General features: G+C 37.7%; 1 protein-coding gene across 3 annotated transcripts in view; it reads right to left on the bottom strand.

The window, feature by feature from the left end:
* Nucleotides 1-1,141: 1,141 nt before the first annotated feature.
* Nucleotides 1,142-18,218, bottom strand: part of AGTPBP1 (ATP/GTP binding carboxypeptidase 1) — a 173,639-nt gene continuing 156,562 nt past the window's right edge. For 2 of the 3 annotated variants that reach the window (XM_081236170.1, XM_081236171.1), the window contains one exon: nucleotides 1,142-2,353. In XM_081236170.1, coding sequence (XP_081092296.1) covers nucleotides 2,176-2,353 — 178 coding nt within the window. In that variant the 3' untranslated portion in view covers nucleotides 1,142-2,175. Of the gene's footprint in view, nucleotides 2,354-11,384; nucleotides 11,766-18,218 lie in introns of those variants that run through there. The other variant, XM_081236172.1, reaches the window with a different exon arrangement.

Below are 18,218 nucleotides of genomic sequence, written 5' to 3'. Positions count from 1 at the left end.
CTAAAAGATATGCCTGATCTATAGAAAACATTATAGCAGTACATGGTAAGGGGTTTTTACACTGCTAACATAAGAAACACACGTTCTGAGTTATTCTGCACATTCTAGTAGCTGCAGTTGCCTTTCATACAAGACTACCTTGGTTTTTAATGTCTAGTTTTATAAGATCCAAGAGAAGTGCACATACAGACATTGTGGCTCCATAATCCACCCTCTGAAAAAATTATAATTATATATGTAATTACTTTCTATATATAGAAATAATAAAATAACTTTATGAATTATTAGATAAATTATTAAATAAATAATACTTTACCTTGCTAAGGTATCCTCATCTTTCAGGTCACCACACATTAAGAGGGCTGGTTCAGTTTCACAATCTATTTAGTCTTTATTTTCTGACATCAATAAGAATTAGGCTATTTAGAGAAAAGACCTCATTATCAAGGCCCCTTGCTATGTTTTTAAACATGGTTCCTCTGACACCAAAAAGAAGCTACACTGTGGATGAAATGCCTCAAATAAAACAATGAAAATCATTGATTTGGAAAATGCAAAACTCTGAAAAATACTCTTTTATAATTTCTTTTCCATAATTACAGCTTTTTCAAAAAGGATTTTTAAAAATTCTCTTCTGGAATAAGTGAAGATAATGTGCCAAAACCAAAGCACCCAAGTCCTGGCAAGAGTCTGTTCATACGTTATCTTTTTGGATTTGTTTTGTTACAACAGAAACTTAGTTCTTAAAGCACTTATCCAAAGACCCTGGACTTGTTTTATTTTACTTGAGGACAAAGACATTCCTGCAGCAGGACAGCTTAAACTCGGGAAGATGTCACTACAAGAAAAGGCTGAAATTCACTGCCATCTTCTAGGACTCGGTTACCAGTGTCAGCATGCCCTGAATTCACTTTAGCACATCTAATAACAGCACAGCTCAGGAGGTGCTATATAAGCTTCATATACATTTAACACTGGCTCATAGCCTCACTGAATTTTTAAAGCTTTTAAACAAACTGACTGCAGTGATAGACTTTAGGTGCAGCCATGAGACACAAGTTTAGAGAAAGGAACTGTTCAAGTATATTTTTTATGATAGATAGGTATACTTATACTATAAAAAACTTAACACTAGGGCTTCCCTGGTGGTGCAGTGGTTAACAATCTGCCTGCCTAATGCAGGGGACATGGGTTCGAACCCTGGTCCAGGAAGATCCCACATGCCTTGGAGCAACTAAGCCTGCGAGCCACAACTACTGAAGCCCGCATGCCCTAGAGCCTGAGCGCCGCAACTACTGAAGCCCGCGTGCCTAGAGCCTGTGCTCCGCAATAAGAGAAGCCACTGCAATGAGAAGCCCAGACACCACAATGAAGAGTAGTCCCGGCTCACTGCAACTAGAGAAAGCCCGCGCGCAGCAACAAAGACCCAATGCAGCCAAAAATAAAGTAAAAAAACAAACAAACAAAAAAACTTAACACTAGTAAATTAAGCTTTTTTTTTTTTTTACAAATTTTTATCAATGTTTTCAGATGTCAGATTATCATAATATTCCCCCAAAGATTCTATAGACCAAATAATCTGAGCTGGTTAAAAAGGATGAAAAAATGAATGCAACATTTAATAGAGCTTTTATTTGTTTAACTTGGTAAATGTAGAATGTAATGGTTTCAAGGAAAACTCTGGAGTATTTCAGTCACAACTCAACAGTTAACATGATTTTAAAGAACAGTCTTATCTTCAATATCTACCCACCCTTACACAGACACATCTACAGGAATCCATGTACATACATATTAGTTTTCAACAACCCAGGATTCTCAACAACTCTAGAATTTAGATTTTATATTCTCACACACTTCAAAATTACCCATTTGATGCAGGATATAACCATAAGGAGATAAAAATTCATGCAATGATACTCAGGTTTTGAAAAAGTAAACCCAATATTTGATACTTCAATGCTATGTAAAGTGCATTGAATATCTAAAATAAAACAAGTGCCAATTTCATCATGAATTAATAACATATTTATTGTCTTGAAACCAAACAGGCCCAAGCTGCTTTCTGTCTTTCTGAGTCACCTCTCTATACACTCCTTGCTCTCAAACTTCCTGTGTAATGAAAACCAAGAAATTTCATTTCTTCTATGCAGTTCACAAGAGATGGCAAAGGGCTCAAGGTAGGTATGATCTTGATAATTCAGAGTCAGAAAGTACGTCTTCTTGTGCAGAAGGTTCATAGTCTCCTGCATTTTCAGCCAATTCAATATCTAACTCATCATTACTTTCTGCACTGTAATCAACTTCTTCAAGGAATCGAGGTTCATCTTCATCCAAAACATAAGTGGTGGGGCTGTAGCCAAAGCACATGGAACACACAGATTTTGTTAGTTTTCAAGGCTCTAATACAAGATTATTGGGCCATACTGGATTAACTTTGATTTCAATATAATACAAGTAATTTGGGTTAATTTTTAAAATGTTACCCAAATGAACAAATTAAGAAATTTATAATAGCGGAAATCTATTGCATTGATAATAAAGGGTGAAATGCTGATTTCTAATTATCTGACAAGAGTGTCAATATATATGCTACAATTAGATAGCTACAAAAAACAATGGACTCGCTCATTAGGTTACTTCTTTGAAGGATTCCATCAATTTGTAGACTCTAAAAGTGTATTTTAATCACTATAAATCAAGTAACAGATAATTTCAACAGGCTTTATAAGAAACTGTGGTCTCTAATTGGTTCCTCCAGTAATGCCCTGAAACCACTTATTCTAAGTCTGTAAAGTAATTATTTGCCATAAAATCTGCCCATATACCCATCCTCACAGTTTCCACTGATCAAGAATAAAAATGAAAAACAAGTGAACACTCCATACCCAGATTAATTACTTTCCCTTGGAACACAGAAGAAGATATTTGCTAAAAGCACTAAGTGCTTCTAAATATTTCATTAGGCAGGTTGTTTGGGATTAAGACAACCCTTCCACTAGGGTAACATATTCTTTCCTCTTCAAAAAAATCACAGTATTCTGATTTCTCCCCATTTGGGAGATTTTACACACACACACACACACACACACACACACACATCAAAGACACACTACAGAAACATTTCAATGTCCCCATTTTGTGACCAAAATGATCTCAGCTTCATATAGATGTTTGTTTATATCCCACCTACTTCCCATTGCTGATACAATTAAAAGCTATAAAATCAGACAATAAAAGGGGAACAATAATCTTGTCAAATGAGCAGAGAAAGAGATGTTATTAGGCACCTAAAATGAAAGAATTCCTGCAACTGAATATTAAATTCAGTTCAGATATCTGGAAGTTTAAACAGGAAAGACAAGTTAATGGATTATATTGTTCTAATTTTCTGAGACAAGAAGGCAAAACTCATCTGGTGAGAGTATCTTTTTTTCCTAGAACTGTCTTAATCTTGCTAATTAAGGAAAAGAGAGTAACACATTGCAAAACCACCTTGATCTTGTATAGTAAACTTCCTCTTAAACGCTGAGAGCTTGCACCATGATACAGTAGTCCTGATAAATCAAGCTGAGTGGTTTGGAAGATTGTGTAAGACTTTACAATACATCTAACATTCACAAGAACAATTTCACCATTATGCAACTAAAATATCATCACTCTGTTAGGTTTTTAGAAAAAAAAAGTTGGATTAAAAAATTATTTGCCGGGCTTCCCTGGTGGCGCAGTGGTTGGGAGTCCGCCTGCCAATGCAGGGGACACGGGTTCGTGCCCCGGTCCGGGAGGATCCCACATGCCGCGGAGCGGCTGGGCCCGTGAGCCATGGCCGCTGAGCCTGCGCATCTGGAGCCTGTGCTCCACAACGGGAGAGGCCACAGCAGTGAGAGGCCCGCATACCGCAAAAAAAAAAAAAAAAAAAAAATTATTTGCCTTTAAAATGACAATTATTCTCTTTCTTTCTTTTGAAAAACTGTTAATTCATTCCATCTTGACCTTGGTGTTTCAAATTCTCAGGGTGTCCCAGGGAAGCTAAATACTAAAAAATTAATCAATTTGAACAAAGGGAAAGAGTTTAAAGAAAAAGCCTAGTCTTATAAACTGTAAGTCAATAAGGAAACTGAGGGAGAGAAGTTAATTTAGGGACAATAAAGATGCCCAGGATCAAGCCACAGAAGTTTCCAGAAAACAAGGAGACTTGGAGCTGGTATCAGATGCTGGCAAGAACTTTCAGACAGAGAAGCACAACCTGGAAGGCAAGCTACTGGAAATTTAGAAGAAATCCCACAATAAAGAACGTTCAGGGCTCTGGATACAGAAAATAATTTAAGACTGTAAGTTCTTGGTTTTGGCTTATCCATATGCCACCTGTGACATGAACTCCATTCACGTTCTGGCATCACCCATTCTAAGAGCCAGGAGTGGACTAGTTTCATATTCTTAGCCCACTGCTGTAACCCACACTGGCCCTGATATTTGACTCCTGTTTCTGTGGATCCTAACAAAATTATGTTCCTAGCCCAGCTTCATTAAGGACTACACCACAGCTGAAATATTCGGTACATCCTTCAATGGTAACGGGGCCATCAGTGCTAACTTATGGTGGGGAGGGGGGCAGAGGGGACAGGAGGGGTCAGTAGATCTGGGTTTAAGGAGCTAGGGGGATACTGAGATGAGGAAAGGAAAGGAAGAATACAACCCCCATCACTCACTGAAAGCAGCCTTCTTACTGGCACTTTAGATGTTCTTTTTTTAAAGCCCACCCTGCCCTTTCTCTATACACGCCCTTTGTACCCTGCACATTCTATCTGATGCTTCTCATATGCATTTGAAACCATCTATTGAGGGCCTGTCTTCTCAGTACTAAATCATAGGTGTCTCTTGGCACCTCCTGCCGGTCGGCTCCCAGACTACCTGATACACTGTAGCCCTGAACAAATGTTTGCTGAGCTCTATGAGAAGCCGCAAGGTTGACAAGATCATCCATTTTCATATCACCCAATCCCAGTGATTTTACCTTAGTGAAAAAACTTAAGGCACAAGATCAGTCCTAACAACTCAGCTTTACTTTTATTAATAATTCCAACATATGTTTTGAGTGCCTTACAACTCAGGAAGTTCCTGCACACACATGATCTCACAATAACCTTCACTTCAGAGAAAGACTAAGGTAATTTGCCCTAGTGTTATAAAACAATCCCTTTATATCAGCAGACAGGAATTCAAATATTATTTTAATCATAAAAAAAGAAAGTCTAATTTTTTTATTGGGGTATAGTTGTTTTACAATGTTGTGTTAGTTTCTACTGTACAGCGAAGTGGAGTTCCCTGTGCTATGCAGCATGTTCTCATTAGTTGTCTATTTTATACATATGAATGTATACGTGTTAATCCCAATCTCCCAATTCATCCCACCTCACCTTTCCCCTCTTGGCGTCTAATCAACATTTAATTATTTCCCATCACTACTACGTTGCTTTTCCCACCACCTCTTCCTTGTTCCCCTCATTTTCTTCACAAATGTTTATTCCTTTTGCCCTGTTTTTGTTTCATTCTAATAGCTGTTCCATATATACCTGCCTTAATATCCTTCTAGTCTGGATTTTAGAAGCATTTCATTCTAAAAGAGAATAGCATTTTAATTCAAAAACAAATCCTCCTCATGCTGCTTCAGGGAAAATATCAAAACTTTCCCCCAAAGGGCGTTCTCACAGGACAAATCATTGAAATTCTCTGTTGTATGGTATCGTTATGATGTGGAAAAGGTTTATAATTCTGCTTCATTCAGATTCAGAAAGTTTTCTGGCTATCCTTATGTTAAACTATTAGGCACTGCACAAAATTAAACCTAAAAATTTCAGTGTCTCCCTCAAACGTACACTCATCTGCTGCCATTACAGCTGTTCTGACATCCAAGACACCAGGGTGTAGACCCTCAGCTCTGTTAACCTGTACAAGCACGAAGGAAACATGGAGTCGGCAAGTCTGGGTTTGTGCTTCTACTCCTCTGTTAACCAGCTGTGTGATCTTGAACAAGTCACTTACTTTCTCCAAGCACGGATTTTCTCAAGGGTATAGCGGCCCCACCACCTCACAAAGTGGTCTGGCTCAAATTAGATAGTAAATGGGAAAGCATTTGAAACTCCTAAGCTGCACAAATATAAAATGTTATTATGACATTAATAAAACCTACCTTGTTAAAGAAAAAAGTAAATGAATCTTTCTCAATTCCTGAAGAGTCCAGGTGATGGGCTGCCCCAAGCCCAGCAGACTAAAAACGCTGCCTTACCTTTGTAACTCAGGATCCTCCCTTAACCCTGCACTCTTTTACAATTCTGAGACCAACCTACCTGTTTTCAGACAGTAAAATTTAAAAATAAATAAATAAAGATACCCTGGGGGAGAATTTCTGAAACTTATTTACAAACAGAAAAATATTCCATTGCCCACATGGTCAGAAATTTGTGACTCGCTGACTGTGTCTTTCTTGTGTTGAAATGTAAAGTCTAAGGTGAAAGAAAATCTCTATCTGCACAAATATTGGAGCGTATTTTACTTATATAATTTGATTCCTACCCTATAGCCTCTACTAAATATCACAAAGTTAACAAAATTATCCATAAAAAACACAAATAACAACTTCTGTCAGTCTTAAGTGCCGCGGCATATATATAAGTACTTGCACACACATTCACATGCAACACACACACACACAGAGTGTACAGAATGTTTAAAAAGAGATTATTTACCTATTTGGAAAAAAAAAAGGAAAGTCAGTTGCTAATTTACTGATACTTTGTTGGAAAAAAAGTGTAACAGTTGCCTTTGGTTAACAGTAAGTCACTAAACTCCAACTTAGTTTGCTATTGATCTAAAAACACTCCTTGTGCATAATGAAAGCGTTAAATGGTTAATTCTCAAATAATACAGGACAGCTCCAAAAACTGAAACCATTCCCTTTCAGTAATTTTGCTTAGTCATTTGGAAGATGCAAGATATAAGGAAAGTACAGGGGAATTTTGGAGTTAGACGCAGATGCAATTCCTGGTTCTGTCAGGAATTACTAGATGGATGACCTTGATAAATTCATCTCTGAGCCTCGATTACACACATATGTAGAGGGGTTACAATTCCATCTGTCTCTGGTCATTCTCAGTAGAACATTAAAATCTCTGAGATAACAATCCAACTTAACAGAAATTCGGAATGCGCACGCGTGTTGGGGGTCCCAAGACCACCCCAGGTTTAGTGATTTGCTAGGAAGATTTACAGGGTTCAGCACGGAGTTGTATTCAAAGCTATGACTTATTACAGTGAAAGGATACAAAGAAAAATCAACCAAGAGAAAAGGTGCATGGGGCAAAGTCCAGAGGAAACCAAGGGCAGGCAAGGGCAGTGGCTAAGAGGCAGGGTAGTCATCAGAGCTTTCAGCAATTTCAAAAGAATGCAGGCAAAAATTGGAGTTCAACAAACACATTAAAGAATGCTCAACATCATTAATCATTAGAAAAATGCAAATCAAAACTACAATGAGATATCATCTCACACCCGTCAGAATGGCCATCATCAAAAAATCTAGAAACAATAAATGCTGGAGAGGGTGTGGAGAAAAGGGAACACTCTTGCACTGCTGGTGGGAATGTGAATTGGTACAGCCACTATGGAGAACAGTATGGAGGTTCCTTAAAAAACTACAAATAGAACTACCATATGACCCAGCAATCCCACTACTGGGCATATACCCTGAGAAAACCATAATTCAAAAAGAGTCATGTACCAAAATGTTCATTGTAGCTCTATTTACAATAGCCCGGAGATGGAAACAACCTAAATGTCCATCATCGGATGAATGGATAAAGAAGATGTGGCACATATATACAATGGAATATTACTCAGCCATAAAAAGAAACGAAATTGAGCTATTTGTAATGAGGTGGATAGACCTAGAGTCTGTCATACAGAGTGAAGTAAGTCAGAAAGAGAAAGACAAATACCGTATGCTAACACATATATATGGAATTTAAGAAAAAAAAATGTCATGAAGAACCTAGGGGTAAAACAGGAATAAAGACACAGACCTACTTGAGAATGGACTTGAGGATATGAGGAGTGGGAAGGGTAAGCTGTGACAAAGCGAGAGAGAGGCATGGACATAGATACACTACCAAACGTAAGGTAGATAGCTAGTGGGAAGCAGCCGCATAGCACAGGGAGACCAGCTCGGTGCTTTGTGACCGCCTGGAGGGGTGGGATAGGGAGGGTGGGAGGGAGGGAGACGCAAGAGGGAAGGGATATGGGAACAGATGAATATGTATAACTGATTCACTTTGTTATAAAGCAGAAACTAATAAAAAAAATTGGAGTTCAGAGCTGCGAAGTTTCCTGAAGGAAGGGAGTTACAGAGGTGTGACCCCCAACAATTCTGACCTAGAGGTATTTGACAAATTCTTAAAATACACAATGCAAGAAACGGAAAAGCAAAGCAGAAAGCAGCAAAACAAATAAAACAGAAAATAACAGAATTTTTGGCAGTCTTGTGGTGCTAAGGAAAGGAGAAACACTGGGCCTTCAATTGTGACCTCTGGAGGGCTACAGCTTAGAAAGGGGGGAGGGGTGAACCGAGGATTACACAAGCTTCATAAGTTTTGCAAACCCATCTCAAGTCAGCTCAGTTCCTCACTCATTTGGGGCGATCTGCCCTATTCTACGGCCTGCCTGAGGAGAGAATGAATCCTCTTTGAATGAATATGTGCTCTTCTTATTCTGATATATTATATTCTTATTTTGAAGTCTCAAATAGACACCTATGTGAGAAGAATAACTTCATTCTTTGAAGAGCCTACCAAGAATTTAACACATAAATATCTATAAATGTATCTGGTCATCAAATGTCTTGTCCAGGCAAGTCTTAGAGACTAACAATGACTAACTTGACACCTACCTGAATCTCAATGATAAGGATGATCGTTGCCTCCTCTTATGATAAGCCTCAAAGTTTTCATTATAGTCAAATCTGGCCTGTGGTCCTAAGTGCTCACTTAAGTCCCAGTTATTTTTCTAGATGATTTCAATTTCCTCTGTATTTGTGGGTACAACAGCATTTCACTGACTTAATACAAATGCACAAATGGTTCACTTTTAGTTATAAGCAACTATGATTTCCAGGGGACTTGGAAGTTGTGACATTATCTTCAATTACATGGAATGATTTATCTGCCTAGAAAATATTCCAATAGCAATTATAGCTATAAGAATTTTCTACGTGGTAGTAATAAATGACTCTCATATGCAAATCAGACTCAAATATGTGCATCACAGTCACTAAAAAGGAAGATCCATTTTCAAGATTAGCTTGATTAAATGGTAAACTGTACATTAAAAATGATGCACATTAATATTAGGAAGCTTTACTATACTAGATATTGCTGTGAACATTTGGCCACAAATGATCTATACTGACAGAGACTCTCCTTGACCAAACTTGAGGCAGGGTCCTCTGAGTCCTCTTTCTGACTTGGCCCTGACTTGGGTCTCTGTCCTTAGTTCAGTGGCTCTGCCTGCTTACTCCAGGTTTAGCAAGAATCTTGCTGAATCTGTTAATCCCTTACTCTCGGTATCTGATCACCCTGGCCTGCTTTCAGCAAAAATTCTGTCATGTCCGTTTAGCCAGAATCTCCCTTACCCCTGATGTTTTCTCTTAGCAATTTTCCATCCACAAATCCCCACTCTATATCTCAGCTATAAATCTCCACTCTTCCATACTGTATTCAGAGTTGAACTCAACTCACCCCTACTGCAAAACCCCACCGTAGGAGTCCTCCTGAATTAAGTCTGCCTTGCTGTTCTTTAACAAGTATCATGAATAATGTTTTTTCTTTAACAATATTAACTTAATTTTCTCGGAAGAAAAAGTTCTTATATACTTACAAATAAACACTAGCTTCACATAAAGAAAGTGTGGATAATATGGAGGTTACTATTACATTCTAATGTTAATAGTGTACAGCAATCAGTATCTTTGTATTACTTTACCAATAACTTCCAGCTATCCTCTCTTATACTTCTAGGGACAGGGTAGAGCTTTCAACCAAGAACATTATGAAGTTAACTGGTCCATAGACCTGTACTCATTTCTTGTACCTTAGTAGAAATGTACTCTACATTTATCAAAACACATCAAATTAGATTTTTTTTTTTTTTTGCGGTACACGGGCTTGTCACTGTTGTGGCCTCTCCCGTTGCGGAGCACAGGCTCCGGACGCGCAGGCTCAGCGGCCATGGCTCACGGGCCCAGCCGCTCCATGTCACGTGCAATCCTCCCGGACTGGGACACGAACCCCTGTCCCCTCCATCGGCAGGCGGACTCCCAACCACTGCACCACCAGGCAAGCCCCCAAATTAGATTTTTAAAGAAGCATTCACACAAAATAGAACTAATGTTAAGCATGTTTTAAAGGCTTTCTTCAGCTTAAGTCCTATTTATTTTATTAGTTGCATTAGGGAAACTTTTTCATCAACTTTTCTTATGTCTTTGTATATGCACAAAAAGGAATTAAGTAGTGATACATGGATGAATCTCAAAAACAAAGGTTACTGAAAGAAGCCAGACACAAAAGGTCACATATTGTATGATTCCATTTATTTGAAACATCTAGAATAGGTTAATTCATAGAAGCAGAAAACAGATTAGTGGTTCAGGGGCTGAAAATGCTGCTTAATGAGTATGAGGGTCTCCTTCGTGGGTGATTAAAAAAAGTTTTGGTACTAGACAGAGGTGACTGCTGGTTGCAAAATATTGTAAACAAACTAAATACTATTAAATTGTTCACTTTAAAAATGGTAAATTTCATGCTGTGTGAATTTCACCTCAATTAAAAAAAAAACAGGTCCAAATACAGTTTGATTACAAGATAATAAGTAGGCTTCATTTAAATACGGCTATATTTTTTATTACAATAAAACACTGTATAGAGTTTGGTATTTTTCAGCTTCACTTTCCCATAATGTTTCAAACATACTTAAACTTAAAACCATATGGCTATTATCCTGAAATTTAGTCACCATCACAATTTCCTAATGAGAAGTATTGTTAAATGCTTTATCAGTTCTCAAAATCCTTTAAATGAGGGTCACTAGAATACTGCTTAGTTCAGGTAACAGGTAAAATAAAAACACTTTTGCTAAGTTCAAAAACACTATATAGCTGTGTATGGTCAGGCCACTCAAGATGGCTGTTCTCTTGCTCCCTGTACATCCCCCACTCAAGGAGTGCCTGCCTCACCCACACCCTACTGGCATGACTGACCTTCCCTTTTAATCATAGAGCCTAATAAGTAACTTGCCCCACGCCCCATCCTCCCACCCCTACCCCAGCTTAGTGATCTTCTATTCTTCAGATCAGAATGGCTCCACCTGCTAGTTTATCAAAGGGACTGTGAGGGAAATGCTCTTCTGCTGGTTTCTCTGGTAACTGGTGAGCCAACCTGATGCCAATTCTCTGTGTAACTGGTAACACCCACCCCCACCACCGGTACGAAGACTGCAGCCATGTCCTGCCTGCTGTCTCTTTCCAGGACCTTGCATCAGACATGTAAGAGTCACTATCCAATAAACCAAGGATGTCTCTAGCTGTCTCTGGGCTCGCTCTTCGGTTTTAAGGCTGGGCAATTACAAGGCATGCAGGACTGTAGGGTGTAGCCTAACAAGCTTTAAGTTTTTAAATGAGTTCTACCAACATTCCCAGCTTTCACCTAAAAGAAACACACCCCCTAGGGAAGACATAATGCAGACTTAAGTGTTGTATGAAATGGAATTTTTATTACACAACAAATACAATTGGGTAAAATTAAAATGATTTGCATGTGGCAATTTCAAACAAATGCCCTAAGAATATAAAACATAATTAATTTTCAACCACAGGCTTCACTGAGAAGCAAGTTCTATAACTTATGGTAAACATAGTGGACCTCAAAAGCCACTAAGATGATGGGAAAAAAAATAACTTTTTTAAAAAGGATAAACCCATACAAAAAGAAAACTGGAGGGGAAATAATAGCAAAGAAGAGATATCAACAAAATGTTGGAGGATGGAGGAAGATGGATGAAATTAGTAGGCTTGAGTTCCAACTTCCTCCAATTTGCTGAGCATCTACAGTAGGGGAAGCCAAGGAAAAAAATGCCGATTTGTATTACAAAGCCCTAGAACAGTTCAGGAATTGAAGATAATGGTTATATGGGGGAACTGAAAACAGAACTGGTTAAAAGGTATTATAAAGAGCAATTAGATCTTTAGATCCCCTTGCTTGGGCCATGCCCTAGTTCAAAGAGATGGAAAGTCGACTTTCTAAAGACTTTTTATCAGAGAGGCTACTCACTTAGGGCAAAAGGCAGATATGGGGTAAAGGTGAGGAGAGTAAGTGAAAGTCTGCTCAAAATAAGTCCTACTAGGCTCCTAGAATGCTGGTTTATGCGCCTGGGCAATATTTCTCAATTTAAAAAAATCATCCTCCCGAGTTTTTTTGGGTTTTTCCCCCCTAATCCCCACTTAATTAACTACATTTAAGAACTAAAAAGATAAATTTCACATCAGATTAGACCCAGCTAAAGGAAGCATGGGTGAATTAAAGGTTGGTTAGAAAAAACATCCAGAAAAAAGCAGATGGACAAAGGAATAGAAACTTATTCATGAGAAGTAAAAGACACAGAGGATATAGTAAAAAGGTCAAACTTAAAAGTAAATGGAGGGGCTTTCCTGGGGGCACAGTGGTTAAGAATCCACCTGCCAATTCAGGGGACATGGGTTCGAGCCCTGGTCCAGGAAGATCCCACATGCCATGGAGTAACTAAGCCCATGCACCACAACTACTGAGCCTGAGAGCCTAGAGCCCATGCTCTGCAACAAGAGAAGCCACTGCAATGAGAAGCCCACGCAGCACAATGAAGAGTAGCTCCCGCTCACCGCAACTAGAGAAAAGCCCACGCACAGCAACAAAGACCCAGCGCAGCCAAAAATAAAATAAATTAATTTTTAAAAAAAGTAAATGGAGTCCCAGAAAGCGGGAGATAATAGAGCAGAATCAATGTTTGAAGAGAAAGTGGCTAAGAATTTCCCCAAACTGATAGAAGACATCAAGCCACAAATTTAAGAAACCTTGTGAATCTCAAGCAAAATAAATAAAATCACATCTAAGTTAAACCCCTAAATAACTAAAGACTAAGAGAAATTCATAAAAGCAACTTAACCTTAAAAGATAGATCACGTTCAAAGGGGCAACAATCAGACTAATGGCTGACTTGACAACTCAGTGGTGGAAAACTGAAGACAATAGAATGATCCCTCAACATGCTGAAAAACGTTTCTCTTTCCAAAATAACACCCCTCAAAAATGAAGGTGAAGACTTAAGGGTATTCTTTGAGTAGAAGAAAAATGACCCCAGACAAAAGCTGATACGAAGAAAGAAATGAGAAAAGGGGCAGGGAGTGGTGAGGCAGTAAATGTGTGGTGAGATCCAATGACTGCATAAAACAGTAATAACGGCTACAAAGTGTACAATGCTCATAGTATACTCTATCTGACAACAGCAGTACATATATTGAGAGGGGGTTAAATGGAGTTAACATATGAAGGATCCTATATTGTCCCAAGAGATAAAAATTCACATTTATATTGAGTTTGAATATAAATACGAATATATTTTATATAATATAAATGTAAAAAGTTTAGTTTGAATAAATCAAAAAGAAATCTTTGCAAAAACACAGGGCAAGTGGAACAAACAAAGCAAATAATAAGCAGGTAGATTTAAATCTAAATATGTCAATAATTACAGTAAATGTAAATGAACTAATGTTCCGATTAAAAGATAACTGTCAGACTAAAATTTTACAAAAACAACTATATTCTGCTTACAATATATTTACATATAAAGAGACAGAAGGTTAGAAACAAACACTAAATGAAAAGAAAGCTAGTTATAGCTTATATACATGTAATACCAACATGGTTAAAGAATCTGTCTGCTTTTTAATATAAAGTCTTATATTCAGAAGTTTTAAGCATTCCAAGTAAAATAATTTTACAGATCAGTAGTTTTTAAGCTTTGTTCAACTTCTAATTGAGTTTTAGATTCCAATTATTGTTTATAAAACTAAAGTATCTTCTATTAAATGAAGCAATGGTATATATACTAAATGGAACAACTGGGAAATTATTTTTCATAATTATCAAAGATTCACTTTGAATAAGTCTCTTACCTTTTTCTTAAGTTTATTTAAACAAACTCAAACGCTATGTGCCAAATACCTACGGGTTTATGGTGTTGTGATGACTAATTATTTGTCATCTATAAATAAGTCACTGATTACCTTGACAAAGGCATTTAATGTTTACTATTCTTGCCGCTGCAATTATTCCAAGCTTACTTGATATAAATTGCCTATAGAAAATAAATTAGTTCACAACAAATAGATACTCTATCTTGAGAAACAGTTAAACCTGAGGAAGATAAAATTAAATTGAGGGCTACTATGTGGAATAAAACCATCCACATTGTACACAGAAACAAAAGCATAAATTTGACAGGGGAAGATGGGTTTGAAAGATTTTTAAGGGTCAACTCACTAAAAAAAAAAATGGGAAGGACTTATATTCATTCAGATGATACCTCAGGTTCACATTAAGACCAGGAAACAGAAAGTTACCAAGAACAAAGAAAGGATACAGAAGAGTACAGACAATAAAGAGAAAAGGACAGGAAGGTAATCTTAGTAAAAGTAAGTGGTTTCCTAGTTCCATCTCTAATACCACCATTTGCCTTTTTCACTCCAATATGGAAACGTGGCTTCACCTGCTTCTGATTCCATATTCAAGCATCAAGACCTCTCCATTGCCACCTGATACTGTCTCCTCAAACAATCATTGCCAGTTACCTCCTTATTTGAGCTCTCATCCTCCTCTCAAACATGAATGATTCCAAACAGTTTCCTCAAGGGTTTTCTTGCCTCTACCTTCTCAGCTTCAATCAAATCTTTACACTATTTTCAGGCAAAAACTACCAATTAGCAGACTCCACCCAGTGGCTTCAAAACTGCCTACTGCCTAAAGGATAAAGTCTAACATCCTTACACTGATATTTAGGGTACTGTAAGACCTTTCCCCCAACCAACAAGCAATCCAACCCAACTGAATCTGAAAATCTTATGTAGCAACCTACCACTTCCTCAACTCAGTATGTGACTGGCACTATGCAAGCCACCATTAGACAGTGTTGAAAGGCATAAATATGGTCCCTGAGGTTAACTAGGTAGGTGTGACTGACAGACTTCTCTCAGAAGCTGGTTTAGACAAGTACATGCTTTGAGACTCTTATTATCCTTGCTCTTACCACAGAGCAATGATAGATAAGATATAAAACAGGAAAACAAAAAAGACACAGATGCATACAGAAACAAGATAAACATCTCCTTGGCCCAGAAAAAGCATAGAGTCACAAAAATAGGTCATGGGTCTCCTGAATTCCAGGTCCAAGAGCAGGCAGCAGTAGCTCCTTCAAAATAACAGGGAGGCTTAAATGTCCTAGAGCCAGGGAATTAAACCCAGACTCATGGCAATCGAGCAGCTGGAGTGAGGCTTCCCACTTTAGAAAGGAGGCTGAAAAAATAAGGCTGAGACTTCTGCCTAAGGCTAAGATTTTACAAAGTTGCAATTATTAAGTCAGAAAAAAGGAGACAAAGCAGCAAAGTCAGAACCCTCATGAACACAGTCACCTGTCCAGCAAAATCCCCAGTATCGTTGAAGGATGGGAAGTAGGAAATACAAGACTAATTAAATGCTAGCATAAGCTAATATAAGCTTGGACTGGAGCCTAGAGAGGGCCAGGTAGAAGCAACACAAAATCATTAAGGGATTAAGGGCAGAGACTTGAAAGAGCTGGGGGTTTGGGGGAAGCTCTCATTTAATATGAGCTTGCAAGTTACAAAACTCTTGAGAAACCATGATGAGCTTACCAACACAAAAATAATGGCATGATCTACAAATGACTATGAAAGTATTTAGGGTCTTCAAAGAAGAGAAGAATAGTAGCCATAAGAATAAACAAGGCATCATGAAATTTAAAAATGCAGAAACAAAAAAGAACCAATTAGACGTGAAATATATAATCTTTAAAATAAAATACTCCCATGAGATAAACTTTAGACCAGAAACAACTAAATTTAGTGAATTATAAAATGCTACTGAAGAATTTACCTAGACTGAAGTAGAGATAGAAAATGTGAAAAAGTTGTTAAGAGACATGTGTGGAGAACAGACAGAGAAGCTCCAGTGTAGGAATTCTGGAAGAACAGAATAAAGGAATTGTCAAAGAAGCAATTTTCAAAAAAAAAAAAAAAAAAAAAAAAGGTTGAGATTTTTTCAAAATTGAAGAGTCCTCAAATTAAAAGTACATATTAAGTGTCAACCAAGGTATATTCTTTTTAACATACCACTCCTAAACACAATGCACTGAAACTGAATAGCACTGAGGATAAGGATAAAACCTTAAACAAGTGGAGGCATAGACATTTTGGTAGAGGAAAAGGCAGATGCAAAGACGCTGGGATGATAAAAAGATTTTCATGTTCTAGAATAGCACTACTCAAGGTATGGTCCACAAATTCTTTGTTATTGGTCCATGGCAACAAAAGCCTAGGAATTAAAATGAAGTGTTCAGAAACTTTTACAACAATTTTACATAAAATTATGTGTCTGGTGACTCTAATAACAGGAAATTGGAGCTTATATTTGCATTCCTTGGGGTGCCCTCTTCCATTTGTATAGTACTTCATTCTTACTGTATTTTAGTCAATTATCAATCCATAACAAATAGGAAAATAAAAACTAGACCTTTGCTAGTTTAGGAGCACTGTCATAAAAACTAAAAGATGGTCAGTGCGGTTGGAATGGTAAGAATACAGAGATAGAGAGTAGGACAAGCTAAAGGGGGAAAGAAAGGTATAGATGGCTCATTCTGGACCTCAGAGACTCTGATAATGGATACAGGCCATATATGTGGAAAATAACTGAAGGACTTTAAACAGGACAGTGACCACTTCGTACAAAGAAACTGGAGGATACAAAAAAGTAGGGAAAGACCAGGGAGGGGCTACTGGAGTAGAGCAGGCAAGAGATGATGGCAGTCTGGACCAGTGTAATGGCAGAAGTGGTGGAAAGAAATAGAAAGATCTGAGAAATATTTTGGAGGAGAAATCAAAAAGCCCCAGGTGATGGATTGGATTAAGGGTAAGGGAGAGAGAAGGAGATGCCAAGAATAAGATTTCTTACAAGGGCAATTGGGTAGAGGGAGGTGGATACAGATGAATGGGTTTGTTTGGGGAGAGGTAGGCGAACAGAAGTCATGAGTTGAGTTTTAGACAAGTTAATTTTGTGTCCAAGTGTACGAAACCAAGTCAGAAGCTGGATACGTAAGTCTAGAGCTCAGGAGAGAGGTCTGGAAGATTATATGTATTTTGGAGTTATCAAGACACAGACGTAATTTAAAATCACTGGAATGAATATCACTTATGGAAAGTGTGTAGGGTGAGAAGAAAAGTTGAAAGAGGAGAAAAAGCAAAGAAGATAGAGAAGAAACACTCAAAGGAAAGTTTTTGAACACCACAACCCCCATTTTTGGCCTCAACAAATAAACCCAACTGATCTGTGTTACATTTACTATAGCTTTTATTTCCAAGGTAATTGTTATCAGTGATTGCCAATGCACAGCAAAACTAAAGGATGATTATCAAAAGCTAGGAGAAAGAGGGAAAGGTGAGAACTATGTACAACTTCCCTCCCGCCCATTTTACCAATAATGCAAATAATGACAAGAATTTACAATGATTCTTGAAAAGTTTCCAAGAAGCAATAAAAAGGACAGCCAAATGAGTAAGCAATCATTATTAAATAAGATTTTAAAATCATAAATGACAGCAGCTATGAGGAAAAGAGCTTTGTCAATCTTGGTGGTGGGGGGGGCAGTCTTAAAAGCAATAAGTATATACCAATAATTCCATCAGAAACTTTGGAGCTAGCTAGTTTCATCTTCAGACAACAATCAGAACCTCTCTCATTCCTCCTTATTCACTCTACCCATATTAGAAACCAACTAAAACAAAAGAAAATAAGAATAACAGAAATCTACATTCAAGAAGCAGCATTTTGAATAACTGGACACCAGTAGTATAC

The sequence above is a fragment of the Mesoplodon bidens genome, assembly GCF_964165515.1.
Source record: "Mesoplodon bidens genome assembly, chromosome: 6".
In the NCBI taxonomy this organism is placed as follows: Eukaryota; Metazoa; Chordata; class Mammalia; order Artiodactyla; family Ziphiidae; genus Mesoplodon; species Mesoplodon bidens.
The sequence above is the reverse complement of the archived record's forward strand: the minus strand, read 5'-3'. Positions and strand labels throughout refer to the sequence as shown.